The sequence below is a fragment of the Oncorhynchus masou genome, unplaced genomic scaffold (genome assembly GCF_036934945.1).
Source record: "Oncorhynchus masou masou isolate Uvic2021 unplaced genomic scaffold, UVic_Omas_1.1 unplaced_scaffold_2370, whole genome shotgun sequence".
Classification (NCBI taxonomy): domain Eukaryota; kingdom Metazoa; phylum Chordata; class Actinopteri; order Salmoniformes; family Salmonidae; genus Oncorhynchus; species Oncorhynchus masou.
This window is the reverse complement of record NW_027008829.1, coordinates 1-22,500: the sequence shown is the minus strand read 5'-3', so window position 1 is coordinate 22,500 and position 22,500 is coordinate 1. Positions and strand designations below refer to the sequence as shown.

At 53.7% G+C, this 22,500-nt stretch overlaps 1 protein-coding gene across 1 annotated transcript in view; it reads right to left on the bottom strand.

Annotated features, from left to right (window-relative positions):
• Positions 1 to 21,323, bottom strand: part of LOC135533413 (ELKS/Rab6-interacting/CAST family member 1-like) — a gene marked incomplete at both ends in the record, with an annotated part of 50,884 nt that extends 29,561 nt beyond the window's left edge. The window contains one exon of the mRNA XM_064960746.1: positions 21,188 to 21,323. Within this exon, the coding sequence (XP_064816818.1) occupies positions 21,188 to 21,323 (136 nt within the window). The remainder of the gene's footprint in view (positions 1 to 21,187) is intronic.
• Between the last annotated feature and the right edge of the window lie 1,177 nt (positions 21,324 to 22,500).

Here is a 22,500-nt window from a genome sequence, read left to right as displayed (position 1 = left end):
GGACTGCTGTAGTCCAAAAGACAGACACTATAGGGACTGCTGTAGTCCAAAACACAGACACTATAGGGACTGCTGTAGTCCAAAACACAGACACTATAGGGACTGCTGTAGTCCAAAACACAGACACTATAGGGACTGCTGTAGTCCAAAACACAGACACTATAGGGACTGCTGTAGTCCAAAACACAGACACTATAGGGACTGCTGTAGTCCAAAACACAGACACTATAGGGACTGCTGTAGTCCAAAACACAGACACTATAGGGACTGCTGTAGTCCAAAACACAGACACTATAGGGACTGCTGTAGTCCAAAACACAGACACTATAGGGACTGCTGTAGTCCAAAACACAGACACTATTGGGACTGCTGTAGTCCAAAACACTTTTGGGGGTTTGGGTTAAGGGATTCAAATGGATTTGAGGGATTCAAAATGGGACAATGACCTCTGGTGACTTGCCTGTGAGTCATTTGGCTTTGTGATGCCAGAGGGGAAGTGGCGAAGCGAGAGGGATAATTGGGCCCAAAATCTGCCATGTTTTGTATTTTTTTGCTCACCAAGCAAAGGGATTTTTTTCAGTAGGACATGTCACATCCTGTTAGGAGAATACTGATACCAGTAGGACATGTCACATCCTGTTAGGAGTATACTGATACCAGTAGGACATGTCACATCCTGTTAGGAGTATACTGATACCAGTAGGACATGTCACATCCTGTTAGGAGTATACTGATACCAGTAGGACATGTCACATCCTGTTAGGAGTATACTGATACCAGTAGGACATGTCACATCCTGTTAGGAGAATACTGATACCAGTAGGACATGTCACATCCTGTTAGGAGTATACTGATACCAGTAGGACATGTCACATCCTGTTAGGAGTATACTGATACCAGTAGGACATGTCACATCCTGTTAGGAGTATACTGATACCAGTAGGACATGTCACATCCTGTTAGGAGTATACTGATACCAGTAGGACATGTCACATCCTGTTAGGAGTATACTGATACCAGTAGGACATGTCACATCCTGTTAGGAGTATACTGATACCAGTAGGACATGTCACATCCTGTTAGGAGTATACTGATACCAGTAGGACATGTCACATCCTGTTAGGAGTATACTGATACCAGTAGGACATGTCACATCCTGTTAGGAGTATACTGATACCAGTAGGACATGTCACATCCTGTTAGGAGTATACTGATACCAGTAGGACATGTCACATCATGTTAGGAGTATACTGATACCAGTAGGACATGTCACATCCTGTTAGGAGTATACTGATACCAGTAGGACATGTGACACCCTGGCAACTTTGAGAAAATTTATATCAGAGTTGTGCCTGCCCGAGTTGTGCCTGTTGTTCACATGCTTATCTGTTTTCTCATTGGCTAGAATGGTCCCATCTGATCTTGCCTCCTCTCGATTGAATTTCATTTTTGAAGACATTCATTTTAATTGTTAGAGTGGCCACTTGAGTATCTGCTCAATATAATGGACAATCTGTGGTGATGCTCTCCTCTCTCGCCCCCCCGCTCTCTTTCCTTCTCCCTCCCTCTCTCCTTCTCCCACCCTCCTTCTCCCTAGGGGTAGGGGAGACATGGGGGGAGAACTTACTTCACAGAAATTTATAGGAAAACATGCACACGTACACGTACACGTACACGTACACACACACACACACACACACACACACACACACACACACACACACACACACAGAAGTCATAGATAGATTAGCTAACAGTGGGATAGCTCTCTGTGCCTTCTTCAACTTTACCCTGGTACATTCTTCTTCTGTTATCGGTGGAAATAAATGCTCTATCTCACGTGACAGTCAGACATATTCTCTCTCCCTCTCATCCTTCCTCCTCCTCTTCCTCTCTCCACCATCTCTGTGTGGTCCTGAAGTATCTTGGTTGGTTGAGCCTGGTGCTGGTATTGTCAGGGTAGTGGTTACATTACTGGGAATATTACTATTGTGCAGTGTTAGGTCGAACCCTGCGGCCTGTCTGATGAGTGGCTGCGGAAAACTCTGGATGGGGCCTGCTCACCGCTATGCATGCTGGGAATCTATCGCCACCGACCGCACAGTAAAAGGTGTGGTCCCTAACCCAACGCTGTAAAACAGGTCTGTTCTGATCCAGCTCTGTTACCATCATCTTCTCTTTCTCCTCTTTATTTTTCCACATTCACAGTCATCTGATCCTACTCTCTCTCTCGCTCCCTCTCTCTCTCCCTCTCTCTCTCTACCTCCTTCTCTCTGTCCCTCCCTCTCACTCCCTCTCTCTCTCTCTCTCTCTCCCTCCCTCTCTCTGTCCCTCCCTCCCTCCCTCTCTCCCTCCCTCCCTTCCTCCCTTCCTCCCTCTCTCCCTCACTCCCTCGCTCTCTCTCTCTCCCTCTCTCTCTGTCCCTCTCTCCCTCCCTCTGTCCCTCTCTCCCTCCCTCTGTCCCTCTCTCCCTCCCTCTGTCCCTCTCTCCCTCCCTCTGTCCCTCCCTCTGTCCCTCTCTCCCTCCCTCTGTCCCTCTCTCCCTCCCTCTGTCCCTCCCTCTGTCCCTCTCTCCCTCCCTCTGTCCCTCCCTCTGTCCCTCTCTCCCTCCCTCTGTCCCTCTCTCCCTCCCTCTGTCCCTCCCTCCCCCTCTCTCTCTCCATCCCTCTCTCTGTTCTCAAAGCGCGGATTTCTTCAATCTGTCGATATTCAATCTGTCAGGGTGGTTGGGTGGAGAGGAGGAGGGTGGTGGGATGGAGGGGGGTATATGATTCACTCCACACGTGTAAATATGGCATGTCTGTCTCTCTGTGCTCGGCTGCCAAAGGAAAAACGTCTCTGAAGTTTAAAAGAATCCAGGACATAAAGAAGAAAAATGCTCTTTTTCTTTTTTTATCCCAACTGAGGGTTGAATGAAAATGATAAAGAGAGAGAGAAGAGGAGGAGGAAAGAGAGGAGACAGCAAGGCAGGTGGAGCCCAAGGTCAAGGAACCAAATACCCTTTTAGAGGAAGATGAAAGAAACAAATACCAGAGTTCTGTAAGAGAACCCTGAGAGTATTCTATATTCTAGAACTCTGTTCTGTAAGAGAACCCTGAGAGGATTCTATATTCTAGAACCCTGGGCCTGTTCTGTAAGAGAACCCTGAGAGTATTCTATATTCTAGAACTCTGTTCTGTTAGATAACCCTGAGAGTATTCTATATTCTAGAACTCTGTTCTGTTAGATAACCCTGAGAGTATTCCATATTCTAGAACTCTGTTCTGTTAGATAACCCTGAGAGTATTCTATATTCTAGAACTCTGTTCTGTTAGATAACCCTGAGAGTATTCCATATTCTAGAACTCTGTTCTGTTAGATAACCCTGAGAGTATTCTATATTCCAGAACTCTGTTCTGTTAGATAACCCTGAGAGTATTCTATATTCCAGAACTCTGTTCTGTTAGATAACCCTGAGAGTATTCTATATTCTAGAACTCTGGGCCTGTTCTGTTAGATAACCCTGAGAGTATTCTATATTCTAGAACTCTAGGCCTGCTCTGTTAGATAACCCTGAGGGTATTCTATATTCTAGAACTCTGTTCTGTTAGATAACCCTGAGAGTATTCTATATTCTAGAACTCTGGGCCTGTTCTGTTAGATAACCCTGAGAGTATTCTATATTCTAGAACTCTGTTCTGTTAGATAACCCTGAGAGTATTCTATATTCTAGAACTCTGTTCTGTTCAGGTCAACGCCCAGTCTAGCTGTATCCATGGCAGCCAAATGAGAGGTTATTCCTTCCATTCTAATGTCTAATTGGTGGATTAATAGTCTCTGAACTCTGGTTGGTCAGTCGAAGCCTCCAGCCTGGCGCCTGCCTCGAGGACCCCTCAGCCCCAGGTCTGGGTCTGGCTGTAGGGCTGAGGGACCGGAGACTGGAGACAGGCATTCTCCTGGCCACCTAAAGCCAGCTCCAAAGTAAACAGCAGCTGCCCTGAATGTGGCTTTACTGTACTGCTTATGAGTGTGAGAAAGGCAAAAACATCCCTCGTAATTCCCATTCCCTGTTCACCTATGCAATTAGGGTGAAACGTGAGAGGCTCGTTTTAGGCGCTGGCAGAGATAGGAGAAGAGGCAGAGGAGGGAGAAGTGGCAGAGGAGGGAGAAGTGGCAGAGGAGGGAGAAGTGGCAGAGGAGGGAGAAGAGGCAGAGGAGGGAGAAGTGGCAGAGGAGGGAGAGGAGGGAGAAGTGGCAGAGGAGGGAGAAGTGGCAGAGGAGGGAGAAGTGGCAGAGGAGGGAGAAGTGGCAGAGGAGGGAGAAGTGGCAGAGGAGGGAGAAGTGGCAGAGGAGGGAGAAGAGGCAGAGGAGGGAGAAGTGGCAGAGGAGGGAGAAGTGGCAGAGGAGGGAGAAGTGGCAGAGGAGGGAGAAGTGGCAGAGGAGGGAGAAGTGGCAGAGGAGGGAGAAGAGGCAGAGGAGGGAGAAGTGGCAGAGGAGGGAGAAGAGGCAGAGGAGGGAGAAGAGGCAGAGGAGGGGAAAGAGGCAGAGGAGGGGGAAGAGGCAGAGGAGGGGGAAGAGGCAGAGGAGGGAGAAGAGGCAGAGGAGGGAGAAGTGGCAGAGGTGGGAGAAGTGGCAGAGGAGGGAGAAGTGGCAGAGGAGGGAGAAGTGGCAGAGGAGGGAGAAGAGGCAGAGGAGGGGAAAGAGGCAGAGGAGGGGGAAGAGGCAGAGGAGGGGAAAGAGGCAGAGGAGGGGGAAGAGGCAGAGGAGGGAGAAGAGGCAGAGGAGGGAGAAGAGGCAGAGGAGGGGGAAGAGGCAGAGGAGGGGGAAGTGGCAGAGGAGGAGAAGAGGCAGAGGAGGGAGAAGGCAGAGGAGGGGAAGAGGCAGAGGGGGGGAAGAGGCAGAGGAGGGAGAAGAGGCAGAGGAGGGGAAAGAGGCAGAGGAGGGGGAAGAGGCAGAGGAGGGGGAAGAGGCAGAGGAGGGAGAAGAGGCAGAGGAGGGAGAAGAGGCAGAGGAGGGAGAAGAGGCAGAGGAGGGGGAAGAGGCAGAGGAGGGAGAAGAGGCAGAGGAGGGGAAAGAGGCAGAGGAGGGAGAAGAGGCAGAGGAGGGGAAAGAGGCAGAGGAGGGGGAAGAGGCAGAGGAGGGAGAAGAGGCAGAGGAGGGAGAAGAGGCAGAAGTGGCAGAGGAGGGAGAAGTGGCAGAGGAGGGAGAAGTGGCAGAGGAGGGAGAAGTGGCAGAGGAGGGAGAAGAGGCAGAGGAGGGAGAAAGAGGCAGAGGAGGGAGAAGAGGCAGAGGAGGGAGAAGTGGCAGAGGAGGGAGAAGTGGCAGAGGAGGGAGAAGTGGCAGAGGAGGGAGAAGTGGCAGAGGAGGGAGAGGAGGGAGAAGTGGCAGAGGAGGGAGAAGTGGCAGAGGAGGGAGAAGTGGCAGAGGAGGGAGAAGTGGCAGAGGAGGGAGAGGAGGGAGAAGTGGCAGAGGAGGGAGAAGTGGCAGAGGAGGGAGAAGTGGCAGAGGAGGGAGAAGTGGCAGAGGAGGGAGAGGGAGGGAGAAGTGGCAGAGGAGGGAGAAGTGGCAGAGGAGGGAGAAGTGGCAGAGGAGGGAGAGGAGGGAGAAGTGGCAGAGGAGGGAGAAGTGGCAGAGGAGGGAGAAGTGGCAGAGGAGGGAGAAGTGGCAGAGGAGGGAGAAGTGGCAGAGGAGGGAGAAGTGGCAGAGGAGGGAGAAGTGGCAGAGGAGGGAGAAGAGGCAGAGGAGGGAGAAGTGGCAGAGGAGGGAGAAGTGGCAGAGGAGGGAGAAGTGGCAGAGGAGGGAGAAGTGGCAGAGGAGGGAGAAGTGGCAGAGGAGGGAGAAGTGGCAGAGGAGGGAGAAGTGGCAGAGGAGGGAGAAGAGGCAGAGGAGGGAGAAGTGGCAGAGGAGGGAGAAGTGGCAGAGGAGGGAGAAGTGGCAGAGGAGGGAGAAGTGGCAGAGGAGGGAGAGGGAGGGAGAAGTGGCAGAGGAGGGAGAAGTGGCAGAGGAGGGAGAAGTGGCAGAGGAGGGAGAAGTGGCAGAGGAGGGAGAGGAGGGAGAAGTGGCAGAGGAGGGAGAAGTGGCAGAGGAGGGAGAGGAGGGAGAAGTGGCAGAGGAGGGAGAAGTGGCAGAGGAGGGAGAAGTGGCAGAGGAGGGAGAAGTGGCAGAGGAGGGAGAAGTGGCAGAGGAGGGAGAAGAGGCAGAGGAGGGAGAAGAGGCAGAGGAGGGAGAAGTGGCAGAGGAGGGAGAAGTGGCAGAGGAGGGAGAAGTGGCAGAGGAGGGAGAAGTGGCAGAGGAGGGAGAAGTGGCAGAGGAGGGAGAAGTGGCAGAGGAGGGGGAAGTGGCAGAGGAGGGAGAAGTGGCAGAGGAGGGAGAAGTGGCAGAGGAGGGAGAAGTGGCAGAGGAGGGAGAAGTGGCAGAGGAGGGAGAAGTGGCAGAGGAGGGAGAAGTGGCAGAGGAGGGAGAGGAGGGAGAAGTGGCAGAGGAGGGAGAAGTGGCAGAGGAGGGAGAAGTGGCAGAGGAGGGAGAAGTGGCAGAGGAGGGAGAAGTGGCAGAGGAGGGAGAAGAGGCAGAGGAGGGAGAAGAGGCAGAGGAGGGAGAAGTGGCAGAGGAGGGAGAAGTGGCAGAGGAGGGAGAAGTGGCAGAGGAGGGAGAAGTGGCAGAGGAGGGAGAAGTGGCAGAGGAGGGGGAAGAGGAAAGACAGAATGAAGGACGAAGCAGAGGAGTATTGCTCTCTCGCCAACTAATGGTGTCCTGGTCTAACCGATCAAACCCCGCAGCAAACCAGGAACATTCCCAGAACATTAGCTAAGATTCCATTAGGTTCTAGTTCGGGTTTTATCTAACATTAGGATGATATCATCCCAAAGACATTGAGAGTGTTTTTAACAACAACAATGTACCAGTGATGTTTTCCCAGCAAACCAAAATTGGTTCTTTTTTGGTTCCCAGAACATTCGTTAGGTCGCCGCAAATGTTCTCATGTATTTCACATGACTGGGAATAGAGATGTGCATCTGATGGACACATTCTGACACTGATATGGTCATTTTCACGCTTTCATTCTGTCATACAATGCTTGGGAATGACGGAAGGCATTGATGATAATTCTATAGCAATATGGAAGGGGAAAGCGGCTGTGCGTTTGGACAATTCATAAACACTGCAGTAAATAAACCCAAATAAGAATGTGTCAGCCTTGTCCAGAACCGGACTCGACACAGACCGGTGTGCCACAGCCAATCAGAGCTACAGTAGGCCTATATGCAAATAAGTCCATTTTCCACATGGGACCGACATCATTCACTTTGAACTGGACTGTGTGTCTACAGTCATTAGCAACAGTGTGACTTTAGATCATGAGAAAGGATTCTTCAAAAGCCCCCAAAATACACCTGAATGGATTTCTGCAAATATGTAAATACCACAGGAGTCCTCTTCCAACCATGAACAGGTAGGCTCTCCCTCAGTTCCCTATGTACAACAACAAGATCAACAACTAATGTTATCCAGAGGGAGAAGAGCTCAAATCTAACCAGGGAACATTAGATAAACCCTCTCAAACTTTTCCAGCTTGTAATTGGCCGTCAAAATTGCACTGATAAATGATGGTGAAATTTTTGTTAACTTTGAACCTTCATTGAAATAGGCAAGTCAGTTAAGAACAAATTCTTATTTTCAATGACGGCCTACACCGGCCTAACCTGGATGACGCTCGGCCGGCTGTGACACAGCCTGGATTCAAACCAGGGTGTCTGTAGTGACGCCTCTAACACTGAGATGCAGTGCCTCAGACCGCTGCGCCACTCGGGAGCCCAAGTGCTTGCCTGCCAATGCATGCTTCTCTCAACCCACGTTTTGACAACTGAATGGGAACTTGCCCCCCCCCCCCCCAAAAACTCATCCACCCGTCCAATGACATGACCACCTCCCAGCAGCTAGTTAGTTAGCTAGCTGACGTTAGGCTCCATGTTTTTAGCTTGCTAAATAAACAGCGACATAAACAGATACGCCTATTAGACACGTGATGACTGACTTGTTGTCATTGCCCCTCGCTAGTTTGATTGTTGTGACTTTCCCAGCCATAGTTACATGCATCTGTTTTTGTCGAAGGTATTGAGTCATTTCAACTGAAACAGTGTCCCGAATGGCTGAAAGCGGCAACCAACCAACGTACCAGCTGTAATTTACAACCTGATTGTCATATTTGTTGGACTATGAAGAGATGTCTTGGTAAATTATATGAATCGTGCATTGAACTGCATCCATCTATTCTGCCAACGAAGCCTTACTATGTCACAGAATGTTTTGGTCAAATAGAACCTATTTTTAAAACCTCTTATAAAGTTGGTTTTGTAGCATAAAGTGGGAATTTGACATTTTTGACTGATATAACATTTTCGAGTGCGTCATTTCAGAACAGTGAATTAGGAAGGACGCCTGTATCTTTGTAGAGACTCTGGGAGTATTGATACTGAGTTAGGAAGGACGCCTGTATCTTTGTAGAGACTCTGGGAGTATTGATACTGAGTCAGGAAGGACGCCTGTATCTTTGTAGAGACTCTGGGAGTATTGATACTGAGTTAGGAAGGACGCCTGTATCTTTGTAGAGACTCTGGGAGTATTGATACTGAGTTAGGAAGGACGCCTGTATCTTTGTAGAGACTCTGGGAGTATTGATACTGAGTTAGGAAGGACGCCTGTATCTTTGTAGAGACTCTGGGAGTATTGATACTGAGTCAGGAAGGACGCCTGTATCTTTGTAGAGACTCTGGGAGTATTGATACTGAGTTAGGAAGGACGCCTGTATCTTTGTAGAGACTCTGGGAGTATTGATACTGAGTTAGGAAGGACGCCTGTATCTTTGTAGAGACTCTGGGAGTATTGATACTGAGTTAGGAAGGACGCCTGTATCTTTGTAGAGACTCTGGGAGTATTGATACTGAGTCAGGAAGGACGCCTGTATCTTTGTAGAGACTCTGGGAGTATTGATACTGAGTTAGGAAGGACGCCTGTATCTTTGTAGAGACTCTGGGAGTATTGATACACCATCCAAAGAGTCATTAATAACTCAACCATGATATTTTTTTATTTATCCATCTACCAATAGCTGCCCTTCTTTGCGAAGCATTGGAAAGCCTCCCTTGTCTTTGAACTTGAATCTGTGTTTGAAATTCACTACTCGACTGACAAATAATTGTTTGTGTAGTCATTAAAAAATCATGTCAAACACTATTATTGCACACAGAGTCCATGCAACTTATTATGTGACTTGTTAAGAACATTTTGACTTCTGAACTTATTTAGGCTTGTCATAACAAACGGGTTGAAAACTTATTGACTCAAGAAATTTCAGTTTATCATTTTTAATTAATTTGTTAAATTTTCAAAAAATATCATTCCACTTCGACAATATGGGGTATTGTGTGGAGTGCAGTGGCACAAATGCTCAATTTAATCTAATTTAAATTCAGGCTGTAACAAAACAAAATATGGAAAAAGTTCAAGGGGTGTGAATACTTTCTGAAGGCACTGTATCTATTGCCATGTCCCCACAATGTTACCACACCCTAAATAAACATCCTGGAAACCTTTTAGACAACAGACAAAATGTGTTCTGGGATAATTCTTGTATCATCAGGTGAATGTTTTTTGTACCATAAAAGAAACATGTTAGAATAATCTGCACAACTGGACAGTTTTTGTGTTTTGGGAACATATATTTTGCAATGTCCCCACAATGCTCTCACCAGAATGTTCCTACAAACAAATGAAACATTCTGGGAACCTTTGAAGAACAGGTTAAATGTGTTCTCAGAACTGTTCCTACAACCTAATGAAACATTCTGGGAACCTTTAAAGAACAGGTTAAATGTGTTCTGGGAACCTTTATAGAACAGGTTAAATGTGTTCTGGGAACCTTTAAAAAACAGGTTAAATGTGTTCTGGGAACCTTTAAAAAACAGGTTAAATGTGTTCTGGGAACCTTTAAAGAACAGGTTAAATGTGTTCTGGGAACCTTTAAAGAACAGGTTAAATGTGTTCTGGGAACCTTTATAGAACAGGTTAAATGTGTTCTGGGAACCTTTATAGAACAGGTTAAATGTGTTCTGGGAACCTTTAAAAAACAGGTTAAATGTGTTCTGGGAACCTTTATAGAACAGGTTAAATGTGTTCTGGGAACCTTTAAAAAACAGGTTAAATGTGTTCTGGGAACCTTTAAAGAACAGGTTAAATGTGTTCTCAGAACATTCTTGCAACATCAGGCAAATGTTTTATGCAAACATTCTAGAATCATCACCATGACTGGACAGTTTTTGTTTTATGAGAAAATTTGCGCAACCTCACAAATGTTCTGGGAAATTTTACAGAACCAATTTTGGTTTGCTGGGCCTCCTCCTTCCCTCTCCAACATCAAACCCATTCGGAGAGACTGAGCTAACGATGGAACAACGGGTGTCATCTTTCCAAATCTGTTCTGCCTCCATCACACACAGGACATAAAGACATGCCTGAGGGTCGGGGCCAAACCCCTGGACTATATCAGAGGGGAGACTGGACCCAGAACCATGAGGCCATGAAGCCTCCATCAGACCCAGTGATCGGTCTGAGTTTGGCCAGGGACAGAGGCACAATGCTGGGTTCGGTTTGGCAGGAGGAGTGGGGCCCCACTGGTGGAGGGAAGGTGGGCTGGAGGGGTGAAGAAATGGAGCGATGGAGGGCCAGAGCAGGGGCATGTATAGTGTGTCCTCAGGTTGGGAGACGGGTGAGAAATGGAGAGACAGGGGAGAGATGGAGAGAGACAGGGGAGAGACAGGTGAGAGACAGGAGAGAGACAGGTGAGAGACGGGAGAAATGGAGAGACAGGGGGAGGCAGGGGAAGGCAGGGGAGAGACAGGAGAGAGACGGGAGAGACAGGGGAGAGACGGAGAGAGACAGGAGAGACAGGGGAGACAGGGGAGAGACAGGGGAGAGACAGGGGGGAGACAGGGGAGACGGAGAGAGACAGGAGAGACAGGGGAGAGACAGGGGAGACAGGGGAGAGACAGGGGAGAGACAGGGGAGATACAGGAGAGAGACAGGAGAGAGACAGGGGAGAGACAGGTGAGAGACAGGTGAGAGACAGGGGAGAGACAGGGGAGAGACAGGTGAGAGACAGGTGAGAGACAGGGGAGAGACAGGAGAGAAATGGAGAGACTTGGCGAGGCAGGGGGAGGGCAGGGGAGAGACAGGAGAGAGACAGGAGAGACAGGGGAGAGACAGGTGAGAGACAGGTGAGAGACAGGTGAGAGACAGGGGAGAGACAGGGGAGAGACAGGGGAGAGACAGGGGAGAGACAGGAGAGAAATGGAGAGACTTGGCGAGGCAGGGGGAGGGCAGGGGAGAGACAGGAGAGAGACAGGGGAGACAGGGAATAGACGGAGAGAGACAGGGGAGAGACAGGGGAGAGACAGGGGAGAGACAGGGGAGAGACAGGGGAGAGACAGGGGAGAGACAGGAGAGAGACAGGAGAGAGACAGGAGAGAGACAGGGGAGAGACCGGGGAGAGACAGGAGAGAGACAGGGGAGAGACAGGGGAGAGACAGGGGAGAGACAGGGGAGAGACAGGGGAGAGACAGGAGAGAGACAGGAGAGAGACAGGAGAGAAATGGAGAGACAGGGCGAGGGCAAGGGAGAGACAGGAGAGAGAGGGGAGAGACGGGAGAGACAGGGGAGAGACTGGGGAGAGACAGGAGAGAAATGGAGAGACAGGGCGAGGCAGGGGAAGGCAGGGGAGAGACAGTAGAGACAGGGGAGAGACAGGGGAGAGATGGAGAGAGACAGGGGAGAGACAGGGGAGAGACAGGGGAGAGACAGGAGAGAAATGGAGAGACAGGGCGAGGCAGGGGGAAGGCAGGGGAGAGACAGTAGAGACAGGGGAGAGACAGGGGAGACACAGGAGAGAGACAGGATAGACCGGGGAGAGACAAGAGAGAGACAGGTGAGAGACAGGGGAGAGACAGGGGAGAGACAGGGGAGAGACAGGGGAGAGACAGGAGAGAAATGGAGAGACAGGGCGAGGCAGGGGGAAGGCAGGGGAGAGACAGTAGAGACAGGGGAGAGACAGGGGAGACACAGGAGAGAGACAGGATAGACCGGGGAGAGACAAGAGAGAGACAGATGAGAGACAGGGGAGAGACAGGGGAGAGACAGGAGAGAGACAGGGGAGAGACAGGGAGAGACAGGAGAGAGAGGGGAGAGACGGGAGAGACAGGGGAGAGACTGGGGAGAGACAGGAGAGAAATGGAGAGACAGGGCGAGGCAGGGGAAGGCAGGGGAGAGACAGTAGAGACAGGGGAGAGACAGGGGAGAGATGGAGAGAGACAGGGGAGAGACAGGGGAGAGACAGGAGAGAAATGGAGAGACAGGGCGAGGCAGGGGGAAGGCAGGGGAGAGACAGGAGAGACAGGGGAGAGACAGGGGAGACACAGGAGAGAGACAGGATAGACAGGGGAGAGACAAGAGAGAGACAGGTGAGAGACAGGGGAGAGACAGGGGAGAGACAGGGGAGAGACAGGAGAGAGACAGGGGAGAGACAGGTGAGAGACAGGGGAGAGACAGGAGAGAGACAGGGGAGAGACAGGGGAGAGACAGGGGAGAGACAGGGGAGAGACAGGGGAGAGACAGGGGAGAGACAGGGCGAGGCAGGGGAAGGCAGGGGAGAGACAGTAGAGACAGGGGAGAGACAGGGGAGAGATGGAGAGAGACAGGGGAGAGACAGGGGAGAGACAGGGGAGAGACAGGAGAGAAATGGAGAGACAGGGCGAGGCAGGGGGAAGGCAGGGGAGAGACAGTAGAGACAGGGGAGAGACAGGGGAGACACAGGAGAGAGACAGGATAGACCGGGGAGAGACAAGAGAGAGACAGGTGAGAGACAGGGGAGAGACAGGGGAGAGACAGGGGAGAGACAGGAGAGAGACAGGGGAGAGACAGGGGAGAGACAGGAGAGAAATGGAGAGACAGGGCGAGGCAAGGGGAAGGCAGGGGAGGGACAGGAGAGAGACGGGGAGAGACAGGAGAGAGACAGGGGAGAGACAGGGGAGAGACAGGGGAGAGACAGGGGAGAGACAGGGGAGAGACAGGGAAGAGACAGGAGAGAGACAGGAGAGAGACAGGAGAGAAATGGAGAGACAGGGCGAGGGCAAGGGAGAGACAGGAGAGAGAGGGGAGAGACGGGAGAGACAGGGGAGAGACTGGGGAGAGACAGGAGAGAAATGGAGAGACAGGGCGAGGCAGGGGAGAGACAGTAGAGACAGGGGAGAGACAGGGGAGAGATGGAGAGAGACAGGGGAGAGAGAGGGGAGAGACAGGGGAGAGACAGGAGAGAAATGGAGAGACGGGGCGAGGCAGGGGGAAGGCAGGGGAGAGACAGTAGAGACAGGGGAGAGACAGGGGAGACACAGGAGAGAGACAGGATAGACAGGGGAGAGACAAGAGAGAGACAGGTGAGAGACAGGGGAGAGACAGGGGAGAGACAGGGGAGAGACAGGGGAGAGACAGGAGAGAGACAGGGGAGAGACAGGTGAGAGACAGGGGAGAGACAGGAGAGAGACAGGGGAGAGACAGGGGAGAGACAGGGGAGAGACAGGAGAGAGACAGGGGAGAGACAGGGGAGAGACAGGGGAGAGACAGGAGAGAGACAGGGGATAGACAGGGGAGAGACAGGAGAGAGACAGGGGAGAGACAGGGGAGAGACAGGAGAGAGACAGGAGAGAGACAGGGGAGAGACAGGGGAGAGACAGGGGAGAGACAGGGGAGAGACAGGAGAGAGACAGGGGAGAGACAGGGGAGAGACAGGGGGAGAGACAGGAGAGAGACAGGGAGAGACAGGAGAGATAGGGGAGAGACAGGGGAGAGACAGGGGAGAGACAGGAGAGAAATGGAGAGACAGGGCGAGGCAAGGGGAAGGCAGGGGAGGGACAGGAGAGAGACGGGGAGAGACAGGAGAGAGACAGGGGAGAGACAGGAGAGAGACGGAGAGAGACGGGAGAGACAGGGGAGAGACACGAGAGAGACGGGGAGGGAGACAGGGGAGAGACGGAGAGAGACAGGAGAGAGACGGGGAGAGACAGGGGAGAGACAGGAGAGAGACAGGGGAGAGACAGGGGAGAGACAGGAGAGAGACAGGGAGAGACAGGGGAGAGACAGGGGAGAGACAGGGGAGAGACAGGGGAGAGACAGGAGAGAGACAGGGGAGAGACAGGGGAGAGACAGGGGAGAGACAGGAGAGAGACAGGGGAGAGACAGGAGAGATAGGGGAGAGACAGGGGAGAGACAGGGGAGAGACAGGAGAGAAATGGAGAGACAGGGCGAGGCAAGGGGAAGGCAGGGGAGGGACAGGAGAGAGACGGGAAGAGACAGGAGAGAGACAGGGGAGAGACAGGAGAGAGACGGAGAGAGACGGAGAGAGACGGGAGAGACAGGGGAGAGACACGAGAGAGACGGGGAGGGAGACAGGGGAGAGACGGAGAGAGACAGGAGAGAGACGGGGAGAGACAGGGGAGAGACAGGTGAGAGACAGGGGAGAGACAGGAGAGAGATGGGGAGAGACAGGGGAGAGACAGGGGAGAGACAGGAGAGAAATGGAGAGACAGGGCGAGGCAAGGGGAAGGCAGGGGAGGGACAGGAGAGAGACGGGGAGAGACAGGAGAGAGACAGGGGAGAGACAGGAGAGAGACGGAGAGAGACAGGGGAGAGACAGGGGAGAGACACGAGAGAGACGGGGAGGGAGACAGGAGAGAGACGGGGAGAGACAGGTGAGAGACAGGGGAGAGACAGGAGAGAGACAGGAGAGAGACAGGAGAGAGACAGGGGAGAGACAGGGAGAGACAGGTGAGAGACAGGGGAGAGACAGGAGAGAGACAGGAGAGAGACAGGAGAGAGACAGGGGAGAGACAGGGGAGAGACAACGGAGAGACAGGGGAGAGACAGGGGAGAGACAGGGGAGAGACAGGGGAGAGACAGGAGAGAGACAGGAGAGAGACAGGGGAGAGACAGGGGAGAGACAGGGGAGAGGCTAGGTGGAGACAGGAGGAAACGGGGAGGCGGGGGAGAGACAGGGAGTGACAGGTGGAGGCTGGGAGGAGACAGGGGAGAGACAGAGGGAGGCTGGGGGAGACAGGGGGAGGCGGGGGGAGAGAGAGGGAGACTGGGGGAGAGACAGAGGGAGGCTGGGAGAGACAGGGGGAGACATGAGGGAGAGTAGGAGACAGGGGGAGGCTGGGGGGGAGACAGGAGGAAACAGGGGGGAGAGGAGGAGACAGGGGGAGACAGGAGGGAGGCTGGGGAAGAGAGGAGGAGACAGGGGGAGACAGGAGGGAGGCTGGGGAAGAGAGGAGGAGACAGGGGGAGAGGAGGAGACAGGGGGGAGAGGAGGAGACAGGGGGGAGAGGAGGAGACAGGGGGAGACAAGAGGGAGGCTGGGGAAGAGAGGAGGAGACAGGGGGAGAGGAGGAGACAGGGGGGAGAGGAGGAGACAGGGGGAGAGGGGAGGAGACAGGGGGAGACAGGAGGGAGGCTGGGGAAGAGAGGAGGAGACAGGGGGAGAGGAGGAGACAGGGGGGAGAGGAGGAGACAGGGGGGAGAGGAGGAGACAGGGGGAGACAAGAGGGAGGCTGGGGAAGAGAGGAGGAGACAGGGGGGAGAGGAGGAGACAGGGGGGAGAGGAGGAGAGAGGGGGAGAGGGAGGAGACAGGGGGAGACAGGAGGGAGGCTGGGGAAGAGAGGAGGAGACAGGGGGAGAGGAGGAGACAGGGGGGAGAGGAGGAGACAGGGGGAGAGGAGGAGACAGGGGGAGAGGAGGAGACAGGGGGGAGAGGAGGAGACAGGGGGGAGAGGAGGAGACAGGGGGGAGAGGAGGAGACAGGGGGAGACAGGAGGGAGGCTGGGGAAGAGAGGAGGAGACAGGGGGGAGAGGAGGAAACAGGGGGGGAGAGGAGGAGACGGGGGAGACAGGAGGGAGGCTGGGGAAGAGAGGAGGAGACAGGGGGAGAGAGGAGGAGACAGGGGGGAGAGGAGGAGACAGGGGGAGACAGGAGGGAGGCTGGGGAAGAGAGGAGGGAGACAGGGGGAGAGAGGAGGAGACAGGGGGGAGAGGAGGAGACAGGGGGAGACAGGAGGGAGGCTGGGGAAGAGAGGATGAGACAGGGGGAGAGGAGGAGACAGGGGGGAGAGGAGGAGGAGACAGGGGGGAGAGGAGGAGACAGGGGGGAGAGAGAGGGAGGAGACAGGGGGGAGAGGAGGAGACAGGGGGGAGAGGGAGGAGACAGGGGGAGACAGGAGGGAGGCTGGGGAAGAGAGGATGAGACAGGGGGAGAGGAGGAGACAGGGGGAGAGGGAGGAGACAGGGGGAGAGGAGGAGACAGGGGGGAGAGGAGGAGACAGGGGGAGACAGGAGGGAGGCTGGGGAAGAGAGGAGGAGACAGGGGGAGAGGAGGAGACAGGGGGGAGAGGAGGAGACAGGGGGGAGAGGAGGAGACGGGGGAGACAGGAGGGAGGCTGGGGAAGAGAGGAGGAGACAGGGGGAGAGGAGGAGACAGGGGGGAGAGGAGGAGACAGGGGGGAGAGGAGGAGACAGGGGGGAGAGGAGGAGACAGGGGGGAGAGGAGGAGACAGGGGGAGACAGGAGGGAGGCTGGGGAAGAGAGGATGAGACAGGGGGAGAGGAGGAGACAGGGGGGAGAGGAGGAGACAGGGGGGAGAGGAGGAGACAGGGGGGAGAGGAGGAGACATGGGGAGACAGGAGGGAAGCTGGGGAAGAGAGGAGGAGACAGGGGGGGAGAGGAGGAGACGGGGGAAGAGAGGAGGAGACGGGGGAAGAGAGGAGGAGACGGGGGAAGAGAGGAGGAGACAGGAGGGAGGCTGGGGAAGAGAGGAGGAGACAGGGGGAGAGAGGAGGAGACAGGGGGGGAGAGGAGGAGACAGGGGGGAGACAGGAGGGAGGCTGGGGAAGAGAGGAGGAGACAGGGGGAGAGAGGAGGAGACAGGGGGGAGAGTCTGCCGTATCGCAGAATTACCAGCAGGGACTGTCAGCTTGGATGAAGAGGTTCACTCTAACCACAGCATGTGAACCAACGCTGAGCAAGCACACACACACACACACACACACACACACACACACACACACACACACACACACACACACACACACACACACACACACACACACACACACACACACACACACACACACACACACACACACACACACACACACACACACACACACAGTGCTGAACGTCATTGACCAGGATGGAAAGGCATATCCGACATCCAACCCAATGAGCAATAACAACAGAAAGGAAACCCAGAACAGAGGACGGATAGAGGCTTGAGGAGACATGAGAGAAAGACAGACTGAGAACACAGTGAAACCACAGCAACGTGGGGGCTGATCGTTGTGGCGTTGTTGTCCCAATGACGACTCATGAACAATAACAGCCTGTGTTCCAGGTGCGTCCCTAATGGCACCCTATAGTGCCTAGGGGGACTGGTACAAACTAGTGCACTATAAAGGAGTTTATTTCTGCGCAACAAATTGCACCCTAACTATCCCCTGGTGGAGCTTTGTACTGTAACACAACCTGATGGACTGAAGGGTACAACACACACACACACACACACACACACACACACACACACACACACACACACACACACACACACACACACACACACACACACACACACACACACACACACACACTACCTAGCTAAGACCAGGGATTATCACTGTATTAAGTTTCTCTCAGACCACCTTTTACTAATGAGAGGGTGGGCCCAGTTTCCACCCGGTGCCCCTCAACCCACCATGGTCAGACCGGGTCAAACCAAAGTGTCTGTGATGTTCAAGGAGGGTGTTTGTGTGTTTATTTAGCTGTACAGTTCTGGGTTCTGGTTTTGCTGGTTTCTAGTGGGCTCTAGAAGGTTCTGGTTTCGCTGGTTTCTAGTGGGCTCTAGAAGGTTCTAGTTTCACTGGTTTCTAGTGGGCCCTATAAGGTTCTGGTTTCGCTGGTTTCTAGTGGGCTCTAGAAGGTTCTGGTTTCGCTGGTTTCTAGTGGGCTCTATAAGGTTCTGGTTTCGCTGGTTTCTAATGGGCTCTAGAAGGTTCTGGTTTCGCTGGTTTGTAGTGGGCTCTATAAGGTTCTGGCTTCGCTGGTTTCTAGTGGGCTCTATAAGGTTCTGGTTTCGCTGGTTTCTAGTGGGCTCTAGAAGGTTCTGGTTTCGCTGGTTTCTAGTGGGCTCTATAAGGTTCTAGTTTCACTGGTTTCTAGTGGGCTCTAGAAGGTTCTGGTTTCGCTGGTTTCTAGTGGGCTCTATAAGGTTCTGGTTTCGCTGGTTTCTAGTGGGCTCTAGAAGGTTCTGGTTTCACTGGTTTCTAGTGGCTCTAGAAGGTTCTGGTTCATAGGTTCATGTCACTACATATTTTTACATCTTGTAAATTCCTTCCCCTCTATAACAACCTGACCGGCTACGAACAGTTGAATTTCTCCTACGAACGCAGCCCACTCTATCCCTCCACCCTTCCGTCTAAACCTCCCTTCATCCCTTTATCCAACCGCCCAAAAACCACAATGTGAGAACGGAAAGGAGGTCATGGGAGTGGTGGAGGGAGTAGGAGAGGGGGAGGTGAGGGAGTAGGAGAGGGGGAGGTGAGGGGAGTAGGAGGGGGAGGGAGTAGGGAGAGGGGGAGGTGAGGGAGTAGGAGAGGGGGAGGGAGTAGGAGAGGGGGAGGTGGGGGAGTAGGAGAGGGGGAGGTGGGGGAGTAGGAGAGGGGGAGGTGGGGGAGTAGGAGAGGGGGAGGTGAGGGAGTAGGAGAGGGGGAGGTGGGGGAGTAGGAGAGGGGGAGGTGAGGGAGTAGGAGAGGGGGAGGTGGGGGAGTAGGAGAGGGGGAGGTGAGGGAGTAGGAGAGGGGGAGGTGGGGGAGTAGGAGAGGGGGAGGTGGGGGGAGTAGGAGAGGGGGAGGTGAGGGAGTAGGAGAGGGGGAGGTGGGGGAGTAGGAGAGGGGGAGGTGGGGGAGTAGGAGAGGGGGAGGTGAGGGAGTAGGAGAGGGGGAGGGTGGGGGAGTAGGAGAGGGGGAGGTGAGGGAGTAGGAGAGGGGGAGGGGGAGGTGGGGGAGTAGGAGAGGGGGAGGTGAGGGAGTAGGAGAGGGGAGGTGGGGGAGTAGGAGAGGGGGAGGTGAGGGAGTAGGAGAGGGGGAGGTGGGGGAGTAGGAGAGGGGGAGGTGAGGGAGTAGGAGAGGGGGAGGTGGGGGAGTAGGAGAGGGGGAGGTGAGGGAGTAGGAGAGGGGAGGTGGGGGAGTAGGAGAGGGGGAGGTGAGGGAGTAGGAGAGGGGGAGGTGGGGGAGTAGGAGAGGGGGAGGTGAGGGAGTAGGAGAGGGGGAGGTGGGGGGAGTAGGAGAGGGGGAGGTGAGGGAGTAGGAGAGGGGGAGGTGGGGGAGTAGGAGAGGGGGAGGTGAGGGAGTAGGAGAGGGGGAGGTGAGGGAGTAGGAGAGGGGGAGGTGAGGGAGTAGGAGAGGGGGAGGTGGGGGAGTAGGAGAGGGGGAGGTGAGGGAGTAGGAGAGGGAGTAGGAGAGGGGGAGGTGAGGGGGAGTAGGAGAGGGGGAGGTGAGGGAGTAGGAGAGGGGGAGGTGGGGGAGTAGGAGAGGGGGAGGTGGGGGAGTAGGAGAGGGGGAGGTGAGGGAGTAGGAGAGGGGAGGTGGGGGAGTAGGAGAGGGGGAGGTGGGGGAGTAGGAGAGGGGGAGGTGAGGGAGTAGGAGAGGGGGAGGTGGGGGAGTAGGAGAGGGGAGGTGAGGGAGTAGGGAGGGGGAGGGGGAGGTGGGGGAGTAGGAGAGGGGGAGGTGAGGGAGTAGGAGAGGGGGAGGTGGGGGAGTAGGAGAGGGGGAGGTGAGGGAGTAGGAGAGGGGGAGGTGGGGAGTAGGAGAGGGGGGAGGTGAGGGAGTAGGAGAGGGGAGGTGGGGGGAGTAGGAGAGGGGGAGGTGAGGGAGTAGGAGAGGGGGAGGTGGGGGAGTAGGAGAGGGGGAGGTGAGGGAGTAGGAGAGGGGAGGTGGGGGAGTAGGAGAGGGGGAGGTGAGGGAGTAGGAGAGGGGGAGGTGGGGGAGTAGGAGAGGGGGAGGTGAGGGAGTAGGAGAGGGAGTAGGAGAGGGGGAGGTGAGGGAGTAGGAGAGGGGGAGGTGAGGGAGGAGGAGAGGGGGAGGTGAGGGAGTAGGAGAGGGAGTAGGAGAGGGGAGGTGAGGGAGTAGGAGAGAGGGGAGGTGAGGGAGTAGGAGAGGGGGAGGTGAGGGAGGAGGAGAGGGGGAGGTGAGGGGGAGTAGGAGAGGGGGAGGTGAGGGAGTAGGAGAGGGGGAGGTGGAGGGAGTAGGAGAGGGGGAGGTGAGGGAGTAGGAGAGGGGGAGGTGAGGGAGTAGGAGAGGGGGAGGTGAGGGAGTAGGAGAGGGGGAGGTGAGGGAGTAGGAGAGTAGGAGAGGGGGAGGTGAGGGAGTAGGAGAGTAGGAGGTGAGGGAGTAGGAGAGGGGGAGGAGAGGGGGCGGTTTGGGCGGTTTGGGAGCAGGAACCTGATTCGCCCATTTTACCTGAGAGGAATCGCAGATATTCTCAAATGAGGAACCAGAGCAGGCTTCAAAGGACAGAGAAGAGAGGACAGAGAGGACGGAGAGGACAGAGAGGACAAATAGGAAAGAGAGGACAGAGAGGACAAATAGGAAAGAGAGGACGGAGGACGGAGAGGACAGAGAGGACGGAGAGGAAGGAGCGGACAGAGAGGACGGAGAGGACAGAGAGGACAGAGAGGACAGAGAGGACAGAGAGGACAAATAGGAAAGAGAGGACCGGAGAGGACAGAGAGGACAAATAGGAAAGAGAGGACGGAGAGGACAGAGAGGGTGAGAGAACGACAAACAGAAAAATAATGATGGAGAAAATGAGAGAGAGGTGGAGGAGAAAGAAATGTTTGTTCTACAATGAGGCCTCTACACTCTTAGAAACAAATTACTATCTGGTTTCACGTAGAACCCTTTTGGGTTCCACGTAGAACCCTCTGTGGACACACACACACACACACACACACACAAATGGTTCTACCTAGAACCAAAAAGGGTACACAGCCTTCACACATCATCAGACAGACAGTGATGTTGTGGAGATGGAGGGAACAAGAGAAACACACACCTCTCTCACCTTGACGTGTTGAGAGCTCTCGTTGAGGTTGTCCTCTCTCTTCCTGACCTCCTGCACCAGCTGGGCGTTCTTACTCTTCTCCACCTGCTCCTTATGTTTCAGGTGGGCCACCGTCTTAGTCTGGTCCTTCACCTGTCTGGAGAGGTACAGGGGAGAGGACAGTTAGATAACATACAGACGACACTAGTCCTTCACCTGTCTGGAGAGATACAGGGGAGAGGACAGTTAGATAACATACAGACTACACTAGTCCTAACACCTGTCTGGAGAGATACAGGGGAGAGGACAGTTAGATAACATACAGACTACACTAGTCCTAACACCTGTCTGGAGAGATACAGGGGAGAGGACAGTTAGATAACATACAGACTACACTAGTCCTAACACCTGTCTGGAGAGATACAGGGGAGAGGACAGTTAGATAACATACAGACTACACTAGTCCTTCACCTGTCTGGAGAGATACAGGGGAGAGGACAGTTAGATAACATACAGACTACACTAGTCCTTCACCTGTCTGGAGAGATACAGGGGAGAGGACAGTTAGATAACATACAGACTACACTAGTCCTTCACCTGTCTGGAGAGATACAGGGGAGAGGACAGTTAGATAACATACAGACTACACTAGTCCTAACACCTGTCTGGAGAGATACAGGGGAGAGGACAGTTAGATAACATACAGACTACACTATTACTAACACCTGTCTGGAGAGATACAGGGGAGAGGACAGTTAGATAACATACAGACTACACTAGTCCTAACACCTGTCTGGAGAGATACAGGGGAGAGGACAGTTAGATAACATACAGACTACACTAGTCCTAACACCTGTCTGGAGAGATACAGGGGAGAGGACAGTTAGATAACATACAGACTACACGAGTCCTAACACCTGTCTGGAGAGATACAGGGGAGAGGACAGTTAGATACCATACAGACTACACTAGTCCTAACACCTGTCTGGAGAGATACAGGGGAGAGGACAGTTAGATAACATACAGACGACACTGGTCCTTCACCTGTCTGGAGAGATACAGGGGAGAGGACAGTTAGATAACATACAGACTACACTAGTCCTAACACCTGTCTGGAGAGATACAGGGGAGAGGACAGTTAGATAACATACAGACTCACTGTCTGAGAGATACAGGGGAGAGGACAGTTAGATAACATACAGACTACACTAGTCCTTCACCTGTCTGGAGAGATACAGGGGAGAGGACAGTTAGATAACATACAGACTACACTAGTCCTTCACCTGTCTGGAGAGATACAGGGGAGAGGACAGTTAGATAACATACAGACTACA